The sequence below is a fragment of the Sceloporus occidentalis genome, unplaced genomic scaffold (genome assembly GCF_023333645.1).
Source record: "Sceloporus occidentalis isolate IW3139 unplaced genomic scaffold, rSceOcc1.0.p SCAF_45, whole genome shotgun sequence".
Classification (NCBI taxonomy): domain Eukaryota; kingdom Metazoa; phylum Chordata; class Lepidosauria; order Squamata; family Phrynosomatidae; genus Sceloporus; species Sceloporus occidentalis.
Genome location: NW_028317025.1, coordinates 2,971,600 through 2,985,734, shown reverse-complemented (window position 1 = coordinate 2,985,734; position 14,135 = coordinate 2,971,600). Strand labels below are relative to the sequence as shown.

The 14,135-nt window shown below is 38.1% G+C and overlaps 1 protein-coding gene across 1 annotated transcript; it reads left to right on the top strand.

Moving 5' to 3' along the window:
• Positions 1–576: 576 nt before the first annotated feature.
• LOC149289471 (WD repeat-containing protein 18-like) lies at positions 577–5,401 on the top strand. Its single transcript, XM_089490630.1, has 10 exons — positions 577–786; positions 1,683–1,793; positions 2,729–2,862; positions 3,647–3,788; positions 3,874–4,017; positions 4,108–4,166; positions 4,264–4,388; positions 4,683–4,849; positions 5,099–5,167; positions 5,276–5,401. The coding sequence occupies exons 1-10, from the start codon at positions 577–579 to the stop codon at positions 5,399–5,401; spliced, it is 1,287 nt and encodes a 428-aa protein (XP_089346756.1).
• The last annotated feature ends 8,734 nt before the right edge of the window (positions 5,402–14,135 follow it).

Genomic DNA, 14,135 nt, shown 5'->3' with positions numbered 1-14,135 from the left:
GGTTCCAGCATCAAAGAGGTGGGCATCATTAAATTGTCCGCCACAGACCCCGGTCGTGCTTACCCCTGACGCTAGGGGCACTGGAGGGCAACGTGCAAGGTTGTCAATTAAAGGAACCAGTTCTGCCTGTAAAAGAACTGGTTGTTAACCTAACATGACCATGAGGAAAGTAGGCCTGGGTTGTCGGCATTATACATAACACCTAATATTTAGGGACAACAAATATCCACTCCAACATAAAGGCGCTAGTATTTGGACCCCAATGTAATTACTAATTTTCAACATACTTGAAATGTTTTGTTGTTTTTAAATTATTCGATTTGTACTTTATTTAATTATTTGTTCTTAAGTTTAAGCATTTTCCATACCATATATACTTTATGCTTAATGCAAAGTAATATTAATCATAGACCCTCTTACAGTCCGTAGGTTGTATTTTATGTTTTATATTCTGTAAACTATTCACCAGAACATTCGAAACTAAAGACAGACAATCGGCAGGCGAAAGCAAGATATGTGTACTGGCCTCTGGGACACCGCCTACAGTGTACCACGTGACTCTCCACCTTCGTAAAGATGGCGGCGCCCATGGAGCTTGTGTTGAGCACAGATGCTGCCGGGCAGGTGGCTAATTGTTCGGTTTGGGAGCCTTTGACTGGTTCGGTGTTACTCAGTTACCGGGGGGGAAATAGCACCCCCAGAGGACTAGCGGTTCTTGGGGGTCAATATCTCTTAGGAGGTCAGCTTGGCAAAAACTACATCAATGTTTGGGAGTTGCAGAGGAAGGTGAGCGTTTCTCGTATTCATTTCGGCAGCTTTTTTTTGTTTTAGTTATTTCACCCCCCTTCCGCAGCTTGTTGCTTTGGGATCATGTTTTATACTACTGTACGAGGCAAATATTAGTGATTTAATGGCTATAGGAACCAACAAAATGAGGCCATTATGCTTTTTTTCCTATCACCAGAATACAGCTTCATGAATACCCCTGATATTCACATTGTGTGTGAATTAAAATAATTAAAAGACATTTGTATTTTTAACCAGCGAATTGGTAGTATAATGGACGTTTTGGATAACCAGGTGGAGGATTCTAGTTTCACTGTGTCCAATAGCACTAAATGCATGTGCTTATTCTTGTTGGTTACTGTAATATCAGGTAAATGGCCTGAAGCAATGGTCCTCCCTGTAGCCCCAACCCCTCTTTTCTTTAAAGGGTCCTTTTATTTAATCTGTGTTTTTGAATATGGGACGCGGTGTACAAAGTAATAAAACCACATGATGAAATTGTAAATGTGTGTGAGTAATACAATTCTATCCCGGTCAGGTTAGTACCATGTGTACGCCTGTATTGTGTATACATAGTTTACAAACTATGGCTATTAAAACCGCTACTAAGTTCCTGACTTCTTCTACTCTAAATCAGAGAGTATAGCTCCTGTGTCCTGCCTAAATCATTAGGAATCAATACTCTTTTCTCCGTATATTTAGTCTCCCTCTTTTAGTGATAACGTTGGAGCTGTCACCCTCTTGACTTCTTAAAAATGTACTAATGTATTGTACAAACTTTCTACCCGTCTTGGTTAGTTTACATGACTTATTTCACGCCCTGTAAAACAAGTTATAACTTTTTTCTTCCCTCTAGGTCCCTTCACCAATATTCCTTTCTTTTTGTCCCCCTCTAGGATCAGCTACAGCAGAAGATTGTGTGCCCTGGGCCAATAACATGCCTGGCTGCTGCTCCCAACGGACTGTATCTTGTGGCTGGAATTGCAGATAGTATCTACCTGTGGGAGGTAAGAGTGTGTGTGTCGATAGAGGGTAGCATCAATAAGAATACAGATATGTGCCCTATGCTATGCCTTGTGCTTCAATGTGACCTTTTTAGTAATTTAGCACACAGGTTTTATGTGTCATAATTGGCGTTTAAACAGTATTTATGGCAATGTTTCAAGCTGTTCATTCTCTTTAACTTTATACCCACAAGCTACTTTTTTCAAGCGGTGTAATAATGTGAGATATTAGGGTTAGTTTTGATAGAGCAGATACATTGAATTTGACAACAGGTAACCATTTTTTATTTTTTTTTTTTTTTTTTTTTTTTTATGTAAGGTTTTCAAACCCATATGGGTCCTCTGTCTACTCCATGCATGTTTAGTCTCCACCACTTCTTTTGCGATAGAGACTTTTCTATTTATATACTACTCTCTCAGTAAAGTAGAACTTTCTTGCCTTACTTCTAAGCCTCTGACACTCTTGTTTTAGACTATTGACCTCGTGTTCTAACATTACTCCTCCTTTAAAATAAGCTTCTTGTTTCTTTTCTCCAAGGTATACGTTATATTAAATTTCTTAGTCGTTCCTGATAAATGCTTATCCTGCAAATCACTTACCATTTTTGTAGTCCTTCTGAACTCTCTCCAATATTGACACATTGGACAGAGTTCAGGAGAGCTACAAAATGGTAAGTGATTTGCATGTGGGTCTCTAGAACTGTACACAGTACTCTAGCTGAGACCTGACCAGAGATCTGTAGAGTGGCATAACCATCTTCCTCTTCCTGGCACTCATGGTTCTCGCTACGCAACACAACACAGCATCCTGCTTGCTTTTTCTGGCACTTTGTCGCATCAGCTGCTTAAGTCTAAGTCCATCTCTTTGTTGTGACAGGCAGAAGTGTTCCCAATGCTATATTCTGATAATTAAGTATGCATTACCCATATTGTTCTAGATATGTACTGGACGCCTTCTTGCTATCTTGAACAGTCACTACCAGGATGTAACTTGCTTGACCTTCACTGATGACAGCAGCCATTTCATCTCTGGAGCGAAGGACAGCGTGGTTCTAGTGTGGAGTGTCTATAGGTGACTTCCTTCTGCAACTCAGAATTCGTAGTGGGGCTGCGTCGGCGTTTATTCTGTTAAATTACTATAGTTAAGCATAATGGTTGACAGTACCCTTCTTGTTTATTTACTTATTCCATTTGTTGAAAACTTGATTGGCTTTTGACATGTAATATGGCACATTGTCATTTTATGTCCCACAGGCAAAAAAAACATCACAATCGACTGCCTCAAACATCAATGCATATTATAGTATTAATTAATTATGTGCTTTTTTATTTATTTTTTAAGGAAAATGGGGATAATGTTTGTATAGCTATAACTGCCTACACGTCGATGTAGGTACGGCTTTGGATATTTATAATACATAAATGTGTCGCGTTTAGGAGCTGTGGCAAAAAAAACAGTACTATCCTGATGCTATTTACAAAATTCATTGATGTATATAAATGATAAAGATGCATTGTAAAATACTGCATATAATACATGTCCATGGACAACACTCACCTGATTTGGAACTAAAACTGCAGCAAACTTGGTGTGTTGGTGGTATTTTGTAAATATTTATAGTAAGACTCTTTGCAAGCATCCTAAAATGATATTGAAAATCTGTGTATTATGCAAAATTTTACTAAAACAAAAATTTTACTTATTTACATCATCCACCTTGATGAATGCAAGTGTCTGTAGAATTGTAAGGCATAGAGGTATTCTGTAAATGTTGATTGGTCATCAGCTTTGGACATCTGGGCATATGCAGGGGTTTATATATGTTTCACTAACGCAACGGGTTGATTCTCTTTAGTGTGTTGCACGTGGATGGTTCTCGAGGGCCTGAGCCTCGCCACAGGTGGTCTCATCACAGTCTCCCTATCACAGATGTTCAGTGTGGCATTGGTGGTCCGCAGTCTCGAGCTGTCACTTCCTCGCTTGACCAGACTGTCAAGGTACACGTCTAGTTTTAATAATAGTTGTTTTATTTCTCAATTTACGGAAATAATCATTTAATTTTGTTCCCTTTAAAATTTTAAGCTTTGGGACCTTTCTTCAGGGGACCTCCTGCTTTCTGTCGTCTTTGATGTTCGTATCATGTCAGTGGCCCTTGATCCAGCTGAATATCATATATTTTGTGGAGGAAGTGATGGATCGATATTCCAGGTGGACCTGTGTTCTACGGTAAGTGTTCTTGCTAAAGATATTTGTATGGTGGTGTCTCAGGAAGTTTTTTTTTATTTCATTATTTTTTGTGTGTGTGTTCTTCTGCAGCCAGTTCAGAGAGACAGGATGTTCAATCAAGAGCAGGAGAAAGTGTTTAAAGGACACAGGTAGGCAGCTGACCTTTGACTGTCTGGTGGGGTTTACAGAACTTTTGGGGTTTTTTGCTAGGTGTTGTGCAATTCTTCAATCTGTCTGTTGTGTTAGAAACCAGGTTACCTGTCTCTCCGTGTCACTGGATGGAAGCATGCTAGTATCAGGTTCCCATGATGAAACGGTCTGTGTGTGGGACATCCAAAGCAAGCAGTGTCTACGAACGGTCTCCCATAGAGGTACTGTAAAAATGTATATTTTTAACCACAAGCTTATGTAGTACTGATTGGATTTGAGGATTCAACTCCCTTCCTATAGTTCAGTGAAACATGTGAATGATATATTGGTCCTTTTTCCCCCCCCCCCCCCAATTCAATAAAACATTTTTGTACCAAATGGCTCTTGTTGGTTACTGACACAGCAGGAATGTGGGATGGATTTAGCCACTCACTACCCACGTCACCCCATAGTACAAAAGTACTTTACCAATGCTCCCTATTTATTTATTTTTATTTTTTTTATTTCTTCCCCAGGGCCTGTAACCAATGCCTTCATAATATCTGCCCCAGCCAACATGCTGAGAGCAGATAGTAAGCCAAATTTCCCCCTGCCTCGCTTCAGCAAACACCTGCAGGGAGCAGAGGGTTGTGAGGGCCCAGAGAGCAATGGAGTTATCTTACGGCTTGGGAGGCAACAGCAGGTGAGTGTACAGTGAAGGTGGTGGAGTTTCACCAAGTTGCTAGATGGTTAATTACCTTGTTTGTAAGGCATTCTCATGGTGCGTTGTTTATACCGATATCTTAAGGAAAGTGCTAAGTTTTAGAACATGTGTGTTTGCGTTCCGATGAAAAAGGGATTGGTGAAGACTGACAAGTTTTTTTTTTTTTTTTTTTTTTTTTTTTTTTTCTTCTCTCTCCCCTCTGTAACTTTGTCATGCCAATAACTATAGGGATTTGAGGACACATACATGCAGAGGGCTGAGCAGCTGCATAGCCTACTGGATGAAAGTGAGGGCAAGGTGAGTGTTCACTTTTGTAGTAGGATCACATAATGGTTCATGCACTTTTTATCCTATGTTGTGCATATTACAGATAGTGCCAAGGCTGATTTGATCTCTTTCTCCTAGAACCTGTCTGGCCTTGTAGAACAGCTCCGTTCTCGCACTTCAGAGCTGGAGGAAGAGCTAAACATGGTGCGAAAAATTAACAAAGACCTCTTCGACTTCTCGTCCACTCTTATTGCCAAGCAATGATGTCTTTTGTAGTTAAACAAGTATGGTAAACTTAATTTACACATTTTAAACACTGTCCAGACCTCATTCTCAGACATACAATTTCAGCATAGACTAATAATAAAAGCAATGATTTCCTGTCTGTCTAAAAGGCTTATGTGTGTGTATATGTAACTGATAACACAATATGTAGTTTACAGAATGTTGACCCAGTTCAATCTGTATATAAATGTGGAGCTACAATTCACTCCAGGGACAATAATCAACATGTTAAGGTCTCCATGAATTCCCTGTATCAAAAAACACAGTAAAAAGATTAAACTGTATCCGCTAGTAAATGTTATCATAAACAAAAATATCTCTGTATAACAATCTCAAATCACAACATGTATTATGTAAACCACAATGAAGAATGCATATCACGGTACTCTATGACTACTTTTAATATGCACTTGTTTGCTTAGGAGAGGCTGCAGCACACTACTCTGTAGCCCAGATCCAAGCCAGTTTTGGGGGCTGAAGCAACCAATCACTGGCAGGAAAGCGCTCCAGTTAAGGCTTAACTTTTTGGGGCTTGACAGTTTTGTATATGACTGATTGTCTTCAGAAATGTTCTAGTTTGTCCATCAGTGACCAAACACTTAACTTAAATGTGTTGTACACGGATACCTGTCTGTATAAATGCTTTTATTAAACCATATAAATAGACTGTACATATATACTGTCGCTATTCAGATGAAGAATTTCTTTTAGTAGGCATACTTGTATTGATAAACTGGAACTGAATCGCAAATGAGAAACTCGGGTTGACAAACATAGACTACCTGGCTTTAGTACAAATGCCATATTGAAAGGCTTAATGGATTAATTTTTAGGTGATAGTGATACATCTGTAACAGGACAGTCTGAGTTAGTGTTGTTGGTTTAATTGTCTTTCGTCTGCAGCCATACTGAGGCTCATAGAAGTGATATTCAGAGTAGCATTGTTAGGATGACTGAGGGGTATTCCATATACGACCTTCTGTAGCCAAATCCATAATTTAAGTAAAGATTTATTCTCTCCACATGATGAATATGACAGCAATGAACTGATGTATTGCTATATCCTAAAGTGTTTTATATGTTATGGGTTTTTTTTACATTTCCAGTGTAATAATAAACTGAGCCTTTGTATTAATGGTTTCTGGTTGTTAATCGAGAACACCTATTTCCCCAAATGTTGTATGGTTGTGAAATTGGAAATTTTTGTTTCATGCTTGATTTTCAGTTTTATTTTAGCTGTTTTTTATTGTGTGCAGAAGTTTCTGGGTTATATATCATTGACCATAGCTAGTTTTTCACTCTAACTGCTAATTTGATACAATTTAATTTCTATATTGCAAGTTTATTTAAGCAGAGCCTTCCCCGTTCTTTGTATGTCCACATTATTATACAATGCACTACTTATGTCCTGTTTACACATCGTAAAGTGTTGCAGAATATGATGGTGCTATAGAAATTGATAACTACAGTAATTACTAAAGATGACATTTTGCCCTACTAAAACTTCAAATGTTTTCAGATCACGGATTGTACTAATAGCCATGCTGACTCCATTACCCTAAAGTAGTGCTCCATTTTTCTTTGGGGGGGGGGCCCAACAATAACCATTTGCTATGGAAAATACTCTTTAACCCAAAAGGGTGTAGCATTACTTTTAAAGTGAATATTTTTGCAAAAACTACCTGCTTTTTTAGTAAAAAAAAAACAACAAACAGAGTGTTTTCTGTGAAACCTAGGAAGTTCTCCGCTCTTGTTATAAGTACCTAAAATTCAGCCCATGTGTGGGTGGTGGCACATTGATATGGGGGGGGGTATTGCTTACTTACCTTTAGTGTGAATCAAAGTGAAATCTTGCTGTGGTGTGTTTTTTTTTTTTTATTATTATTATTTATTTTCCTCTTTTTTAAAATTGTATTTTTTTTTATTTTTTATTTTTTTTGGGAAGACCAGATAATAGTGCAACAGGAGTTTCTATAAATTGAACGGTGACATATCTTCTGTTGGGAGATTAACTTACTAGTAGAGTAGTTATCACTTCAAGTGTCCTCAGATTTGTGTATGATGTGTTGGTAAGGTGGTTATGAGGAAGAAGCTTGGAATCGGGTATTTCCTGAAAGGGCTTATCTATTTGTTATTGACTGACTAGCAACTACTGTTTAGTGGACTTCTTCATATATTTGGTGTGTGAGACATTCAGTATTACATTTTAATTGTAGGAAAAACTGAGATAACTATTAAAATTTCGAATCATTGTTAAGAAGATGCTGTGCTGAGTTCAAGGCAGGAGAAAAATCTGTCTCTGGAAATAGAATGACAATCCACTAATGGACGAGAAAGGAACTCAATTTTCCTGGCCTTATTTTTTCCTTTGCAATTTATGGTAGGAATGCTACTTGTAGGCATTTAAATCAGTGGCCCATCCTTGCCTTTTGTTTCTGTAAATTCAGATTTGTATGTGATGAACTATTTGTTATGACGTGTTTTCCTATAGTACAGCATTTTGGTATATTACTTCGCTATATAATTAACAATAATCTCTGGCATTGAATGCAGTTTTGGTAGACATTTACTGATATCTTCATAAAAATCTTTAATTGGAATTTAAATTATTTAACCCACTGTAGTGCCAGATGTTCCAGCCACATATTCCTGCCAGCATTGAATGTGGGAGCATTAGGATGCGTTTCGTATAGCAGTTACTCTTTGTGCTCCCACCACTCACAGGATAATGATTGGATTTCTGGGACTTTTTTTTTTTTTTTTTTTTTCTTGCTGGCAGAGGCTATGTAAAAGCTTTTAGTTTAATGAGTTTTCACTTCGCTCTAAAATTGTATTAGAAGAGGGACCAGAAGCCAAGAGAGCAAATTTATGGGCTTCACCAATCAATCAATCACACATAGGGGGAGAGGGGCATCATCCATGTGACACATTTATTCAAACAATCTATTATCTGTGATATCAAGCAGCATATGGAGTCTACTAGAGTGTGTTACACGTGCAAACAGGATTACCACATTACCCATAGAAATTGTGTATCAGTGTAAATTGATATAAAGGACATAAGACTTTGGATGTAATTTTAATTTGTTAGCTGAAGTGTAGCTATCTGTCACATATGAAGCTTTTGTGTAATTCTGGTTTCTTTGGATGCTGCAATAGGTTACAACCACCCAGTTCACTTTTTTCGTCTTTGTCACCTTCACACATTTTATTATGGTGAAATTAATTTGATAATGCTACCTACATATTGTGTTTTAATTGTTGAGATACAACCTGGAACACTGCATCATTGGCATTGCATGCAACATACTCTTTTAAGCACACTGTTTAGACTAATGAATATCATTTTCACTGCATTTAGCCTGTTTATTAGGCATAATGGAAATTTGTGCCACGAGTATTTTATGAAGATGGTTATAAATCTTGGTGAGAATTGGTTTTTCAATTTATAATTTATAAAGTCTTTTCTTCTATAACATACTCTAGCAGCCAATCAGGTCCTGGAGTGTCTGGCTGCTAGCTGTGAAAGTATGAAAACATAAAGCTCGGCAGGTACACTATTCGGGGTGTAATTCTGGGGTTTTAATTGGTCGGTAGGCCTAGACATGACACCAAAGACATGGGCCTAGCAAAAGCAAACATTTAGAGGTATTTTGAATGGCCACATGGGCGTGTTCCATTTTGTGGGAAACTAAATAAAATAATTACCAACAAACAAAAAAATGACCAGATGTCAAATTTTGGAATTGAAAAGTCCACACCACCTAAATGTGGTATTTTAGCCCCTAAACAACCCAACAAGCCTATGCATGGGTGGTATCACTGTATTCAGGAGATGTTGTTGAACACATATTGTGGTGTTTGGCTGTGGCAAAAAAATACTACCACAAATTTTGGTAAAGGCTGGTGTTAAAATGTGTGCATTGAAAGAGTTACAATACCAGCATGTCAAATACCCTGGGTGTATAGTTTTCAAGAATATATGGTTTGATTGAATAAATGGAATTGGGTAGCTTCAAAGATGTCCCAAATAACACATGGTGGATGATAAGATGTCAAAATTGCAAAGAAAAAAAAAAAAGCACACCTCCCAAATGTGGTACCTTAAGAAAGCCCTTCTTGTCCTGAAAAAATATATACCGTATTTTTCGGCGTATAAAACGACTTTTAAACCCATGAAAATCTTCTCAAAAGTCGGGGGTCGTCTTATACGCAGGGTGCTCAAACTTACCGAGCCGGACTGGAGAATCACGATTCCCCACGAAGCCCCTAAAACTGTAGCGTCTCTAGGGGCGGAGCGAGCGGCGAAGCCGCCTCCCCTGGGCCGGTCTTCAGGGCCGCGCTGAGGTATGTGCAAAATCGCGATCTCCCCAACTAGCCCTGATCAGCGGGCGCCCGAGGGGGCTCGAGGTCTGGAACTTCAGACCTTGGCTTCTGTGCTCCCGAATTGCTACGCACCGGCTATTGATGCCGAGCGCGGGGATGACGTCATATCCCGCCGCTCGGCATCAATTCCCGGCGCGTAGTGATGAGGGAGCAGTAAAGTAGAGGTCTGAAATGACAGACCTCACGCTCCCACAACTGGATGGAAGATAGAAGATGAGAAAGGGGTGTAAGTGCAGTGTATGTATATATATATATACATGTGTGTGTAAGAGCAGTGTAGGTATTTGTGTGTTTGTAAGCTGGTGTGTGTGTGTGTGTAAAGGCAGTGTAGATATATATGTGTGTGTGTGTGTAAGGGCAGTGTATGTATGTATATGCCTGTGTGTGTAAGGGTAGTGTATGTGTGTTTTGTAAGCTGGCGTGTACGTGTATATGTGTGTAAAGGAAGGGGTGTGTGAGGGCAGTGTATGTCTATACATGTGTGTGTGGACAGGCATATGTTAGGGAGAGCTGACACACCCAATCCAAGCAGGCTTTGTATACAACAACCAGCTAATCACCGGGAAGGTACATCCCTTGCCGTGATTGGCTGGTTGTTGTATACTGTGTAGAGGGGTAGTCTTATACGGCGAGTATAGCTCAAACTCTATATTTCAACTGGAAAAGTTGGGGGTCGTCTTATATGCCCAGTCGTCTTATACGCCGGAAAATATGGTATATTAATTTGTGTGTGTTCGCTCAGTAAGAGCGAAAAAAATTATAGCTAAACATCAGTACTGCAAATGTTTTAAAAATCCCTTGTCACGAAGGGTACAAAAAACAAAACAAAAAAACAGCTCTGTCCTTAAGGGGTTAATCGAAGTCTTGCCTGCACTCTTCAACAAGTCTACACTGAAGGGGGTTAGGAGGAGGCTGTCTGTTGGCTTAGCAGTCTCTCCCTTACACTGTAGAAAGATGATTTTCAGCAATCGCTCACTAGAGTGTTACATAGCCATAGCCCAGTTTCATGAAAAATGTATATTGAAGTCCATTTTTAATGCAAGCTGGTGCATGCATTCTTGTTAAAAAATAAGGTACCTGTCGCATGTTCCTACCTCCCTTGGCTGCCTGAAAGCGCAAAGCCTAATTAAAAAAAAAAACACTTCTTCATTTAAGTCAATTGGATTAGTGAAAGATAATCACTTGTATCCTAGCTAAACCCTCCCTCTACTTCCATTGCTGTCAGTATGCTGTCTGCATTTGTGAGGTCAGGCACTGGCGTTGGACAAGAAGACCTGGCTCACAGTCTCTGTTCCAGTTCACAGAGGTGTTCAGTGGGGTCGAGGTCTGGGCTCTGTGCAGGCAAGTCAAGTTCTTCCACACCAAACTTATCCAACCATGTCTATATGGACCTTGCTTTATGCACTGGGGCACAGTCATGCTAAACTAGAAAAGGGCCTTCCCCACACTGTTCCCACAAAATTGGAAGCATAGCATTATACAAAGTATCTTAGTATACTAAAGCATTACAAATTCCCTTAACTGGAAGTAATGGGCGTAGCCCAACCCCGCCAAACCTAGACTCGTCTATCAGACTGCCAAGCAGAGAAGCATGATTTCCACTGCTCCAGAGTCCAGTGGCGGTGTGCTTTACACCACTCAATCCAGCGATTGGCATTGTACCTGGTGATGTGAGGCTTCCATGCAGCTTCTCATGGAAACCCATTCCATGAAGCTTCCGATGCTGTGCTGATATTAAAACCCGTGGAAGTTTGGAACTCTTCACTTATGGATCAGCAGAGCGTTGGCTACTTTTACACACTGTGTGCCTCATCACTCGGTGACCCTGTGATGTGGTTGAGTTGCTGCTGTTCCTAAACGCTTCCACTTTCCAATAATAACACTTACAGTTGACCGTGGAATATCTAGCAGGGATGAAATATCGCAAGCTGACTTATTGCAAAGGTGGCATCCTTTCACAGTACCATGCTTGAATTCTCTGAGCTCTTCAGATTACCCTTGTTTTTATTACAAACGTTTGTAAATGCAGACTGCATGGCTAGGTGCTTGATTTTGTTCACCTGTGGCAATGCATCTGATTGAAAGACCTGAATTCAATAATTAAGAGGTGTGTCCCAATACTTTTGTGCATATAGTGTATTTGTATCTATATAGATGAATATAAACTTGCGCATAATATTATGTAAAAGATTACAAATATAATATAGCTATAATGCCAGAATCTAAGCCTGGAGGTCTAAATATATTTGCTTTTAATATTTTTAGTAGCATAAGCCTGCACTAGACCAACATTTCTCATATAATATCCCAACTATACTTCATAAAATATAACTTTATTTCCTTAATACATAAAATAATATTCTTGCCAAAAATATGTTCCCGAGCCTTATGAATTTTAGGGAGAAAAAGAAAAATAACAGTCAGCATTCAAGAAAATTACATTCGTTAATGAGAATAATTCATCCAGACCAGACAGAGTGTAACATTCTGGAAATATATATCTAATTTCTATGGTTATAATTTTTTAAGAGATACTTTGGTATTAAAGAGAAATTACTGATGCATTGCAATACCGTAATAACAAGTAATAATAGCAACTACAGTATGTTATAAATGTAAAAAAAACACAAAATACAGCACATAATTTATTGTGAAAGAAATATTTTGTGAAAAAAGAGAAAAAGAAAATCCCACACCAATTAATAATAATTATATGTGAATAGTATAAAAGAAATAATATCAATTACAATTATAAATACCAGCCATATACGTAGGAGGATATTGGGCTTTTGTATAAAAAATAATTAGTAACCAATATAAAGCAAAGCAGCTAGTCTTGACAATAAAGGACTCCCCAAGAAATAGGGAAAACCTATAAAAGTAAAAATAAACTCTCAAGACAGCGCTAAGATCAGTATAAAAACAAATATTTTAATAAATACAAAGAAAAAAAATATACATATAGCACAATAAATACAAAAATGAATACGGAAATACCTGGCCAGGCACTAAACTCTCTCAGTGGTATTTCCCTTATATGTATTATCCCTAGTTGAATTATATTGTTTATTTTTTACATATATTTGGATTATTTATATATAGTATCTGAGTATTTTACTTTTTGATATTTTATTATATATTATTATTGGTATTTCTGTATTCATTTTTGCATTTATTGTGCTATATATGTATGTTTTTTTCTTTGTATTTAATAAAATATTTGTTTTTATACTGCTCTTAACACTGTCTTTTGAGTTTATGTTATAAATGTATAACAATATGCTCTATCATAAACTGATTGAATATAAACTATTGTAGATGTAAGGAATATCTACATAGTAATTCATTTTATAAATAAAATAAAGAACATTATACATGTCTTACAGTGGCTTGCCAAAAGCAAAGATGAAAACCTTTACAATATGAAAAGAGCAGGAATGGTAAGAATTCTTTCTCATAAACTTATACCTCCCAAAAGTCCTGTTTTTAGGAGGACAATGTTTGCTACTTCTGGAGATTTGTTTTTCTATTTTATTGGGGGGTTTTTTTGGTAGAGGGAGAAAGTTTTCCCCACTTCGCCCTATAATCTCCTTGCCTACTGGTCAACCTGTGAGGGAAGCAGAAGCAATAATATACACTTCTCGATTTCTCATCATCAATACCTCCTGAATTTCTTTGTTGATAAATGCATAATTTCTCAAAATTAATTTGTGGGCTAAAGGAATAAAAAAAATATGTACGTACATATCGATGCTTGTCTAGCTCACAGCATCCACCTTGGACTGATCTTGCATTATTATTCCTTTCTTGATAGAATCTGATATGTGATCACAACTTCGGAAGGAAGTATAAAAGGAGGGAGGAAAGTGAATAATAACTGAAGACAGTAGTTCCCAATAGCTTCAGTGGCAAAGGGTCAATACCTTTGCTCTATAACAACAGTAATTTAATTCACATAGTGGCATACGAGCGACCAATAGAGTCGCTCGTACAGACCTTTAACTCCTGACAGCAGAACTTGGCCTTGGGAGGTTGATCCCGTTGAGGGGCGCTTATGCAAGATAAGGGAAAAAACAAACAATAATAGTGTAGGGTGTATTCAAAAATGGTGTCAATTGCACTCACAATAGTCCTGGAAATATTCTTGCATCTCACAAAGTGTTGTGTAGTAACTGAAAACAGAAGAGACACATCCAATAGGGTAATATTGTTGGTTCAAAGCTCATAAAGTGAAATGAAAAAGAATGCACTCACAAGACTTCATGCACATCTCCTTATGTGCAACAGGGCGCTCAGGGAGAGGGTATAAAAACCTTTTCAGTGTCCT

Coding starts and splice junctions, on each gene's coding strand:
- LOC149289471 (XM_089490630.1), top strand. CDS start 577: ATGGCGGCGCCCATGGAGCTTGTGTTGAGCACAGATGCTGCCGGGCAG. Junction 4,018..4,107: donor AGGTGGACCTGTGTTCTACG/GTAAGTGTTCTT, acceptor GTTCTTCTGCAG/CCAGTTCAGAGAGACAGGAT. Junction 5,168..5,275: donor TGGATGAAAGTGAGGGCAAG/GTGAGTGTTCAC, acceptor TCTTTCTCCTAG/AACCTGTCTGGCCTTGTAGA.